The sequence below is a fragment of the Oncorhynchus kisutch genome, linkage group LG7 (genome assembly GCF_002021735.2).
Source record: "Oncorhynchus kisutch isolate 150728-3 linkage group LG7, Okis_V2, whole genome shotgun sequence".
In the NCBI taxonomy this organism is placed as follows: Eukaryota; Metazoa; Chordata; class Actinopteri; order Salmoniformes; family Salmonidae; genus Oncorhynchus; species Oncorhynchus kisutch.
Genome location: NC_034180.2, coordinates 48754073 through 48766862, shown reverse-complemented (window position 1 = coordinate 48766862; position 12790 = coordinate 48754073). Strand labels below are relative to the sequence as shown.

At 42.7% G+C, this 12790-nt stretch overlaps 1 protein-coding gene across 1 annotated transcript in view; it reads right to left on the bottom strand.

Moving 5' to 3' along the window:
* Window positions 1–12790, bottom strand: part of LOC109894701 (MAM domain-containing glycosylphosphatidylinositol anchor protein 2) — a 209488-nt gene that overhangs the window by 59184 nt on the left and 137514 nt on the right. The window contains exon 9 of the mRNA XM_020488377.2: window positions 3942–4211. Coding sequence (XP_020343966.1) covers window positions 3942–4211 — 270 coding nt within the window. The remainder of the gene's footprint in view (window positions 1–3941; window positions 4212–12790) is intronic.

Below are 12790 nucleotides of genomic sequence, written 5' to 3'. Positions count from 1 at the left end.
CCAAACACTAAGAATACTAATACCAAAACACTGAGGACACTAATACCAAAACACTGAGAACACTAATACCAAAACACTGAGAGCTAAGAACACTAATACCAAAACACTGAGAGATAAGAACACAAATACCAAAACACTGAGAGCTAACACCACTAATACCAAAACGCTGAGAACACTAATACCAAAACACTGAGAAGCAAAACACTGAGAGCAAAGAACACTAATACCAAAACGCTGAGAACACTAATATCAAAACACTGAGAGCTAAGAACACTAATACCAAAACGCTGAGAACACTAATACCAAAACACTGAGAGCAAAGAACACTAATACCAAAACACTGAGAATACTAATACCAAAACACTGAGAACACTAATATCAAAACACTGAGAGCTAAGAACACTAATACCAAAACGCTGAGAACACTAATACCAAAACACTGAGAGCAAAGAACACTAATACCAAAACACTGAGAATACTAATACCAAAACACTGAGAACACTAATACCAAAACGCTGAGAACACTAATATCAAAACACTGAGAGCTAAGAACACTAATACCAAAACGCTGAGAACACTAATACCAAAACACTGAGAGCAAAGAACACTAATACCAAAACACTGAGAATACTAATACCAAAACACTGAGAACACTAATACCAAAACACTGAGAACGCTAATACCAAAACACTGAGGACACTAATACCAAAACACTGAGAGCTAAGAACACTAATACCCAAACACTGAGAATACTAATACCAAAACACTGAGGACACTAATACCAAAACACTGAGAACACTAATACCAAAACACTGAGAGCTAAGAACACTAACACCAAAACACTGAGAATACTAATACCAAAACACTGAGGACACTAATACCAAAACACTGAGGACACTAATACCAAAACACTGAGAACTGAGAACACTAATACCATAACACTGAGAGATAAGAACAATAATACCAAAACACTTAGAACTAAGAACACTAATACCAAAACACTGAGAGCTAAGAACACTAATACCAAAACACTGAGAGATAAGAACACTAATACCAAAACACTGAGCGATAAGAACACTAATACCAAAACACTTAGAACTAAGAATACTAACACCAAAACACTGAGAACTCTAATACCAAAACACTGAGAGATAAGGACACTAATACCAAAACACTGAGAACTAAGAACACTAATAGCAAAACACTGAGAACTGAGAACACTAATACAAAAACACTTAGAACTAAGAACACTAATACCAAAACACTGAGAGATAAGAACACTAATACCATAACACTGAGAGATAAGAACAATAATACCAAAACACTTAGAACTAAGAACACTAATACCAAAACACTGAGCACTGAGAACACTAATACCAAAACACTGAGAGATAAGAACACTAATACCATAACACTGAGAGATAAGAACAATAATACCAAAACACTTAGAACTAAGAACACTAATACCAAAACACTGAGAGCTAAGAACACTAATACCAAAACACTGAGAGATAAGAACACTAATACCAAAACACTGAGAGATAAGAACACTAATACCAAAACACTTAGAACTAAGAATACTAATACCAAAACACTGAGAACTCTAATACCAAAACACTGAGAGATAAGGACACTAATACCAAAACACTGAGAACTAAGAACACTAATAGCAAAACACTGAGAACTGAGAACACTAATACAAAAACACTTAGAACTAAGAACACTAATACCAAAACACTGAGAACTAAGAACACTAATACCAAAACACTGAGAACTACGAACACTAATACGAAAACACTTAGAACTAAGAACACTAATACCAAAACCCTAATGCACCCCATTTTTATTTCCAGAGGTGTTAATCATTACAATGACATCTTGCATGTTCAAACATATATTAATTATTATGAATGCATCATCAACCTGTCATCTATTCAATAAACCATTGAAATTCGGTGCAAACTTCCTTGCTTATGTCTGCTGCTAGCAGTGAAAACAAGCAACTGTTTGTCGTGTCGCAGATAAGCAGCTTATTAGGTTTTTATAAATGTTTTTTATAAGGGCTAACAAGGCCATCTCCATGGGATACATTTGATTAGAATAGACAGAGAGTGGATTCTACTTGTCTCCGGGTATTGACAATGGGGTATTGACAATGAGAGTATCGCTGCAACCAACAGCAATCACAGAAAGTGAACGTGAATCGAATCAATAAGCTGTGTGCATCCCAAATGGCACCCTATTCCCTATGGGCCCTGGTCAAAAGTAGTGCATTAAGTAGAGAGTAGGGTGCCTTTTGGGATTAAGCCGTTGTGTCCAGGAGTAGTGAGGAAAGTGAAGGGGCAGCTCTCCATTGATGCACAATTCTCGGTTAGCCACTGCTTGTTACTATTTACAGGTCTGACTGCTACATACAGGGCATTTGGAAAGTATTTAGACCCCTTGACATTTTCCACATTTTGCTAAATTACAGCCTTATTCTAAAATGGATTAAATAAATGTTTCCTCATCAATCTATACACAATACCCCATAATGACAAACCAAATTTTTTTTTTTTTAAATGTTAATTTTAAAACAGAAATACCTTATTGACATAAGTATTCAGACCCTTTGCCATGAGACTCGAAATTGAGCTCAGGTGCATCCTGTTCCCATTGATCATCCTTGAGATGTTTCAACAACTTGATGGGAGTCCACCTGTGGTAAATTAAATTGATTGGACATGATTTGGAAAGGCACACACCTGTCTATATAAGGTCCCACAGTTGGCACTGCGTGTCAGAGCAAAAACCAAGCCATAAGGTTGAAGGAATTGTCCATAGAGCTCAGAGACAGGATTGTGTCAAGGCACAGATCTCGGAAAGTGTACCAACAAATTTCTGCTCGGCTTAACTGAGCAATCGGGGGAGAATAGCCTTGGTCAGGGAGGTGACCAAGAACTCGATGGTCACTCTGAGAGAGAGCTCCTGAGTGCCTCTGTGGAGATGGGAGAACAGTCCAGAAGGACAACCATCTCTGTAGCACTCCACCAATCAGGCCTTTATCATAGAATAGCCAGACAGAAGCCATTCCTCAGTAAAAGGCACATAACTAGGAATTTGCCAAAAGGCACCTAAAGGACTCTCGGACAATGAGAAACAAGATTTTCTGGTACCATCCCTACGGTGAAGCATGGTGGTGGGGATGTTTTTCAGGGGCAGGGACTGGGAGACTAGTCAGGATCAAGGAAAAGATAAATGGCGCAAATTACAGAGAGATCCTTGATGAAAACCTGCTCCAGAGCGTTCAAGACCTCAGACTGGGGCGAAGGTTCACCTTCCAACAGGACAATGACTCTAAGCACATAGCGAAGACAACGTAGGAATGGCTTCAGGACAAGTCTCAGAATGTCCTTGAGTGGCCCAGCCAGAGCCCGGACTTGAACCCGATCGAACATCACTGGAGAGATCTGAAAATAGCTTTGCAGCGACGCTCCTCATTCAACCTGACAGAGCTTGAGAGTGCCAAGCTTGTAGCGTCATACCCAAGAAGACTCAAGGCTGTAATCGCTGCCAAAGATGCTTCAGTGAAGGGTCTGAATACTTATGTAAATGTATTATTACAGTTTTGCTTTGTCATTCTGAGGTATTGTGGTAGCTTTTTTTAGAATAAGGCAGTAATGTAACAAAATGTGGAAAAAGTCAAGGGTCCTGAATACTTTCCGAATACACCGCAACCTAAAGCAGTGAATTACACACATTACAGTAGAGTGTACTAACGTCTGATTCTCTTTCGAGGTAAGACATTGGACATGTATGGAGACAATAGAGGAGAATATGATTAGAAATGGATCAGTATTGGTCTCAATATCAACACTAGCAGACCACTTAGTATCAAACAATCTACTCAGCGCAAAGCAAATATAGAAACTGGAATGGCCAACGACGTCTGTCATACATACCTGTGACTAAGAACCTGCAGGCACCCGCCCCGGCCTCATTGGTCACTTCACAGGTATACTCCCCGTAGCCCTCCCTGTTGAGGGCTCTGACGTGGTAGTCAGTCTCGTCGCGTTGATCCAACTGGCCCATGGTCAGCAGCCGGGTGCCCAGCTTCCACTCGTACTTGAGCACCTTGGAAGGGTGGGCCCGCAGCATGCGGCAGTTGAGGGTGAAGGCGCGACCCAAACCCTGGCGGATCTCTGTGAACAGTGGCTCCACCGCCGGCGGATCTATGGAGAGGAAGACAGAAGGCCATAGTCAGACAGGCAGGGAGGGAGACAAAGGCTGGATCCCAAATCAATCACTATCCCTTGTACTATATCAGTCAGGCACAGAGTAGCAATGGACCTGTCCTAAAATAACACCTAGCCCCTATGGATATCTGATTTTGGTAGGTGCAAGCAATATGGTAATTGCTTCCCCATATTGTTTACACCTATCAACTCCTCTCAGATCTACAGGAGTGCCTCGGGAGTAGGGGTGTATAGAGGACTAGCAGGCGATTTGGAATTCAGCAAAACTGTCGTCCACACACAGGCAGCATCCCAAGCCTTGCTCCGTACGTCAACCCAAACAAAATCCATTCCTCTGCATCCAGAAGTTCCCCACTCACGGGACTTTAAAGTTCCCTTATTTATCCAGCCTTTACATTATCTACTGCAGTAATTATTCCTAATGGCATTAAAGCAGGCTTCCAGCCTAATGTACCAGTAAGGCTAACATGAGAAGGCTAACATGAGAAGGCTAACATGAAAAGGCTAACATGAGAAGGCTAACATGAAAAGGCTAACATGAGAAGGCTAACATGAGAAGGCTAACATGAAAAGGCTAACATGAGAAGGCTAACATGAAAAGGCTAACATGAGAAGGCTAAAATGAGAAGGCTAACATGAGAAGGCTAACATGAAAAGGCTAACATGAGAAGGCTAACATGAGAAGGCTAACATGAGAAGGCTAACATGGGAACTCAGAAGTCACAAGTCTAGGGTACCAGAGCTTCTTGTCTGCAGCTTAACAACCTTTGACTGACTGGCATTCAACTACTTTGAATTAGTTGTTGTATTGTTGTTTTACGCAAGGCTCTTTAGCGGGAGATATTTTGAGGGCCTCTGAGATATTTTTCCTGTTTCATGTCTAATTTTGAGAACTCTCAGAGGAACTGTCCTCTATTAACTCGACTGAGCTTCCTGCTTGAATACACAGAATGGCTGGGTGAATCCATAGGGACCGTCTTCCGCTCTGAGAAAAACGAGCTTGATTCACAGAATTTCTGAGTGGCACCATACGAGATAATGCTCCAGAAACACTTAAAAGAAACATTTCTCCGGAATTGCAAATATACTTAATCTTATGGATACCTAGAAAGTAGTCTGTAGAGCCTGAAGGTCAGTGACCCAAGACGTTTGTTTCCAGCTTAGCAACAGCATATTAGAGTGCAAAGACGTGGAAGTGGTAGGATCCCTGTTAGCATGCTTACAGCCCACCTAACCACCACTATCCACAACGAGGCTTCAGGCAAGCCTCCCTTAGGCCACGGTCTGAAAGTTAATATTACTACACCTAAATGAACAAACTTCGAAATGTTCTAGTCACATACAATACGCGTGCAATTTTGGAGCAGCAATCCCTTTTTGATTTTTAAAGTAGCTAAATACTGTCCTCTGACAAGCCTATACAATTCAAACATCCTCAACAATGCAAAATGCAACTGGCTCCAGAGAATAACATAACATGACATTTAAATCCATACAAGGAAGTGAACTTTAGAAAAACAAAGCTTAGTGTTTTCCTCCTGAAAGTCACCCACATTACACTTTTAGAATGAAATGGTACTATCTAGAACCTAAAAGTGTAACCTAAAAAAGACTGTCCTCACAGGAGAACCCTTTGTAGAATCCTTTTTGGTACTAAGTAGAACCCTTTGGGTTCCATGTAGAAGCGTTTCCACAGAGGGTTCTACATGAAACCCAAAAGGTTTCTACCTGGAACCAAAAAGATTTATCCTATGAGGACAACCGAAGAGTTTATTCATTATTGGTGTGAGGTTAGTACTTGTTATTATTTACTGCAGGGATTAAAACATACGAAGTAGAACAAAAAGGCCAAAACAAAAGCTAAAAAAATAAAAAGGAAAAAGAAAACCTTAAAGGCATAATCTGTTATTTCAACAGTCTGATCATGACCCTGTTTTGGTAAGCTGAGGAACGGGGCTTAGCTACGGATGCAAGGACTGACAGTCCATAAACGGGCAAAGGGACAAGGCCAAGAGAATCAATAGAGGATCCCACACACAATCTTAACCAATGTTTTGATCTGCTGCGCTCTGGAAAGAGATACAAGGTCCTACTGTTCAGCAAGAATAGGAGCAGGGCAAGTTCCATCCCGATGGCCATCAGGCTGCTGAACCGTGGTACAGCTGTAGGATGCTGAACAGTGGGCCATGGGACAGCTGTAGGATGCTGAACAGTGGGCCATAGAACAGATGTAGGATGCTGAACAGTGGGCCATAGGACAGCTGTAGGATGCTGAACAGTGGGCCATAGGACAGCGGGCCATGGGACAGATGTAGGATGCTGAACAGTGGGCCATGGGACAGATGTAGGATGCTGAACAGTGGGCCATAGGACAGCGGGCCATAGGACAGCTGTAGGATGCTGAACAGTGGGCCATAGAACAGATGTAGGATGCTGAACAGTGGGCCATAGGACAGCGGGCCATGGGACAGATGTAGGATGCTGAACAGTGGGCCATAGGACAGATATAGGATGCTGAACAGTGGGCCATAGGACAGCGGGCCATGGGACAGATGTAGGATGCTGAACAGTGGGCCATAGGACAGATATAGGATGCTGAACAGTGGGCCATAGGACAGCGGGCCATAGGACAGCTGTAGGATGCTGAACAGTGGGCCATAGAACAGATGTAGGATGCTGAACAGTGGGCCATAGGACAGCGGGCCATGGGACAGATGTAGGATGCTGAACAGTGGGCCATAGGACAGATATAGGATGCTGAACAGTGGGCCATGGACACAGATATAGGATGCTGAACAGTGGGCCATGGGACAGATATAGGATGCTGAACAGTGGGCCATGGGACAGATATAGGATGTTGAACAGTGGGCCATAGGACAGATATAGGATGCTGAACAGTGGGCCATAGAACAGATGTAGGATGCTGAACAGTGGGCCATAGGACAGCGGGCCATGGGACAGATGTAGGATGCTGAACAGTGGGCCATAGGACAGATATAGGATGCTGAACAGTGGGCCATGGGACAGACGTAGGATGCTGAACAGTGGGCCAAGGGACAGATATAGGATGCTGAACAGTGGGCCATGGTAAAGATGTAGGATGCTGAACAGTGGGCCATGGGACAGATAGGGAATGCTGAACAGTGGGCCATGGGACAGATATATGATGATGAACAGTGGGCCATAGGACAGATATTGGATGCTGAACAGTGGGCCATGGGACAGATATAGGATGCTGAACAGTGGGCCATAGGACAGATATAGGATGCTGAACAGTGGGCCATAGGACAGATATAGGATGTTGAACAGTGGGCCATAGGACAGATATAGGATGCTGAACAGTGGGCCATGGGACAGATGTAGGATGCTGAACAGTAGGCCATGGGACAGATATAGGATGCTGAACAGTGGGCCATGGACACAGATATAGGATGCTGAACAGTGGGCCATGGGACAGATATAGGATGCTGAACAGTGGGCCATGGGACAGATATAGGATGTTGAACAGTGGGCCATAGGACAGATATAGGATGCTGAACAGTGGGCCATGGGACAGATATAGGATGCTAAACAGTGGGCCATGGGACAGATGTAGGATGCTGAACAGTGGGCCATGGGACAGATGTAGGATGCTGAACAGTGGGCCATGGGACATATGTAGGATGCTGAACAGTGGGCCATGGGACAGATACAGGATGCTGAACAATGGGCCATAGGACAGATGTAGGATGCTGAACAGTGGGCCATAGGACAGATATAGGATGCTGAACAGTGGGCCATAGGACAGATGTAGGACGCTGAACAGTGGGCCATAGGACAGATATAGGATGCTGAACAGTGGGCCACAGGACAGACGCGGGCTCAATACACTGTCGGACAGTAGACAGCAGAGAATTTGAATATGTGAAAATGTAAATGTGTGACTTGTGTTCTTTCCATTTTTCTGTACTGCATGTGATATACTGTGTTGTGTTTGTCTATTTGTATGCTGATGTCACGAAATGAATTTCCATGTAAATGGACAATAAAGTACATTGTATCGTTAAAACTCACAGACCATGTTCCATTGTTCCACTGAACATTATTATGCTAAAACAATGTTGTTACCAGGGTAGTCTCCTTTTAACTACACACGTAGGCCTAAAAGAGCAAATTCCTGTAAAGTGTTATGCAAGTGCTTAAAATGTTCCTGGGATGTTTCTGGAAGACACTACAAAACCCTTCTGCGAACCCAAAAAACACTGTTGACATTATAATGGGACTGTCTTTATCTCTATTTCTATGCAATGTTACTTGTGACTGTTTTTTTTTTCTCTCCCCAAAATAAATATTAATGATGAAAATCTCTTTTAACGTGGAAAATGGCAGCAAAGCTGCAGTGTGAATGGCTCCATTTCATGCTCGTTCCAACTGGGGATTTCCCCGTATACTAACGTTCACAATATACTAACTTTCACAATTTCAAGTGTCGTAGGTTTTTTTTGTAGCTCCAAAATGTATTCTCTCTTTAAAAAAATATATATAAATGAAAACTGGAGGGGATATTAACGCTTCGCTAATTAGGCTGGAAGCCTGCTTTAATGCCATATTTAACGAACGGCCCAGGATTAAACACACAGACATAGCCTTGGTCATAGAAGGAATAGCCATCCTCGGTAGATTACCGTCCAGTTCCCTAGCGCTGATCACAGGGACCACATTTATATCACTTTATAAACCGTGTTTCCATTCACAGTCATATGGTATAAAATAATTATCGCGACGTTTCGGGGTACAAGTTGATAAATGCCGATAGATCATTTGTTTGTTCAACACTGTGGGATCTTTTTGTGTCGGTAAAATTAATTATACGAGAAATGGCGGTGGAAACACCTTTTATGTACAAATATTGATATAATAACCATCATACCGATGTCAACTTGGAGTCATTCGATGATACGGCGTGTAGTCCTCCCACAACAACTCGGGAAACCATGCAGTTTATTAGGCTACAAATGGAAAAAAATGATGATGAACGTTGATGAGCTTGATGTTCCTTTCCAATAAATATTGAGGGTATTATTATTCTGTTGACATGATGATTGATACATGACTGCTGACAAATACAAATGTTGTCGCTCCTATTCGTCATGTTGACTAGCCTACCCACACTTTATGGGTTGTTGGCTAGCGAGCACGTGCCAATACCAGAGTAGGCACATTTGCTATTCTGTGACAAAACTATCCGTAGCGCAGTAGCTGTGCGTGGGTCAAATCAAAGGGGAAGCCAGGAAAAATAAGCCATATTACAACCTATGTGTTGTGATAATTGCGTTGTTTTGCTCTATAAACTGTTAGTTCATATGCCTTGCCACCGTGATATATAGGCCTAAAGGCCGAGACAATAAGAAGACACTGGCAGAATAAATTCAACCACACCGCTGTTTCATCCCAAAGCATATTGCATTTAACAAATAGTTACATGACCTACAGCACAGTCAAGTAAGTTAATGTTTCCGACATTTTCGGACCACATCAAATCACCTATGCTTAGTCTAATACAGTGACAACTAAAAGATACCAAAAATGATTTAGTCCACTCAATGTAAGCTAAATACGATGTGGCTGTCCATGGTTCTTATTTATGTGTGGGTGTGCGCGCCCATTTTAAGTAGAAACTTAAAATGTTGACTCGCCCTACTTGTAGAGGAACGCCAATGCCATCCTCCTCTTTCATATTGATGAAACGATCTATAACTCTGTCATACAGTACGTACACGCTTTTATGCTTGCTCCTAGCCTTTAATTTTCAACAATGGGGCGGCAGGGTAGCCTAGTGGTTAGAGCGTTGGACTAGTAACCGGTTGCAAGTTCAAACCCTCGAGCTGACAAGGTACAACATCTGTCGTTCTGCCCCTGAACAGGCAGTTAACCCACTGTTCCTAGGCCAAATAAGAATTTGTTGTTAACTGACTTGCCTAGTAAAATAAAGGTTAAATATAAATAAATAAAAAATGAGCCAGCTAGTTAACTACATTAGCCTACTACATCTAGCTACATGTTGAACTTCCATCCTCTCAGGCCAGGGGCACAATGTATGAATTAATGGGTGAATCGGCTAGTACGGACAATTAAGTAAAATCACAAGTCCAAATCCCTATCTCCATCTGTGGCTCTTTTATGAAAGGGACAATTTTAACTAGCTAGCCAGCCACCGGATAACAACAACACAATGAGATGCAACAATTCAAGTTGTTTCTGTCAATGACGTATGCTCTGATGCGATTTGATAGGAATGATGCCAAATCCAAACACAGCTTCCCTTGACACTTTTCTTTGGTGCGCCAGGACCATTCACAGTTGAGCTCACTCAGTTTAGCTCAACGCTGATTGGCTATTATTTTATACTTTTTTTCATCAAGAGAAGACAAATGCTCACTAACATTCAATGCTACAGGCGGCAATAATGTCATACGATTTTTGACCAGACGGCATTTAAAAATGACCTACACATACAGAGACAGAGGGGCACTGTTTCGTTTGCCCGGATGCTTTCTCCGGTGAGATACATTCAGCCTCTTGTAAACTGAAGGAACATTTTGACACACAGAGAGACTAAATATACATAATTTAATGTTTTTTTCTTGGAAACCTAGCTACAGACAGGGGGCTTGACTAGGATTTATAGCCTCATAGTCAGGGGGATTGACTAGGATTCATCCCCTCATAGTCAGGGGGCTTGACTAGGATTTATAGCCTCATAGTCAGGGGGATTGACTAGGATTCATCCCCTCATAGCCAGGGGGCTTGACTAGGATTTATCCCTTCATAATCAGGGTGCTTGACTAGGATTCATCACCTCATAGACAGGGGGTTTGACTAGGATTCAACACCTTATAGTCAGGAGGCTTGACTCTAGGATTCATCCCCTCACAGTCAGGGGGATTGACTAGGATTCATCCCCTCATAGTCAAGGGGCTTGACTAGGATTCATCACCTCATAGACAAGGGGCTTGACTAGGATTCATCCCCTCATAGTCAGGGGGCTTGACTAGGATTTATCACCCCATAGACAGGGGGCTTGACTAGGATTTATCACCCCATAGTCAGGGGCCTTGACTAGGATTTATCCCCTCATAGTCAGGGGGCTTGACTAGGATTTATAGCCTCATAGTCAGGGGGATTGACTAGGATTCATCCCCTCATAGTCAGGGGGCTTGACTAGGATTTATCCCTTCATAATCAGGGTGCTTGACTAGGATTCATCACCTCATAGACAGGGGGCTTGACTATGATTTATAACCTCATAGTCAGGGGGCTTGACTAGGATTCAACACCTTATAGTCAGGAGGCTTGCCTAGGATTTATCCCCTCATAATAAGGGGGCTTGACTAGGATTCATCCCCTCACAGTCAGGGGGATTGACTAGGATTCATCCCCTCATAGTCAAGGGGCTTGACTAGGATTCATCACCTCATAGACAAGGGGCTTGACTAGGATTCATCCCCTCATAGTCAGGGGGCTTGACTAGGATTTATCACCCCATAGACAGGGTGCTTGACTAGGATTTATCACCCCATAGTCAGGGGCCTTGACTAGGATTTATCCCCTCACAGTCAGGGGGCGTGACTAGGATTTATCCCCTCATAGTCAGGGGGTTTGACTACGATTTATCACCTCATAGTCAGGGGGCTTGACTAGGATTCATCACATCATAGTCAGGGGGCTTGACTAGATTTATCACCTCATAGTCAGGGGGCTTGATTAGGATTTATCCCCTCATAGTCAGGGGGCTTGACTAGGATTTATCCCCTCATAGTCAGGGGGCTTGACTAGGATTTATCACCTCATAGTCAGGGGGCTTGACTAGGATTTATCCCCTCATAGTCAGGGGGCTTGACTAGGATTTATAGCCTCATAGTCAGGGGGCTTGACTAGGATTTATCCCCTCATAGTCAGGGGGCTTGACTAGGATTTATGACCTCATAGTCAGGGGGCTTGACTAGGATTTATCACCTCATAGTCAGGGGGCTTGACTAGGATTTATCCCCTCATAGTCAGGGGGCTTGACTAGAAACGTGTCGTTAATCTTATAGAACTCATTCTTTACATGCTGTTTTCTCTCCTCCTCCTCTTGCCTCCCAACTGGTGGCCATTTCAAGCCCTCATTTTTTAAGAGACTATGATGTAATGGCAGAGCAGCTTACATCAATATGCTTCCATTAAATATATTATAACCAGGGGAAATAAATAAATAGCGGGCTGTAGATGAAATGCCTAAACTAACAATAATTGGGGCTTTTCAGAGGCAGATGGATCTTCGCTGTTTGAGGGTTTTTCTTTTTTGTACATTTAATCGTGTGAAGGGGAGGAATATGCAGAGAGGGTTGTGAAATGTCAAAGTACCACTGCAATTATCTCTTTATTACGTTTTAAATAGCGCCATTAATAATCATCAGTGGCATCAGAATTTCGAGACATTTCATTATGAATTTTGGGGGAAATTACTGTAGAACTCTGTGCCTCTATACAGCCAGTGCTTTTATTAAGGATAGGCCCATCATTATATAATTCTC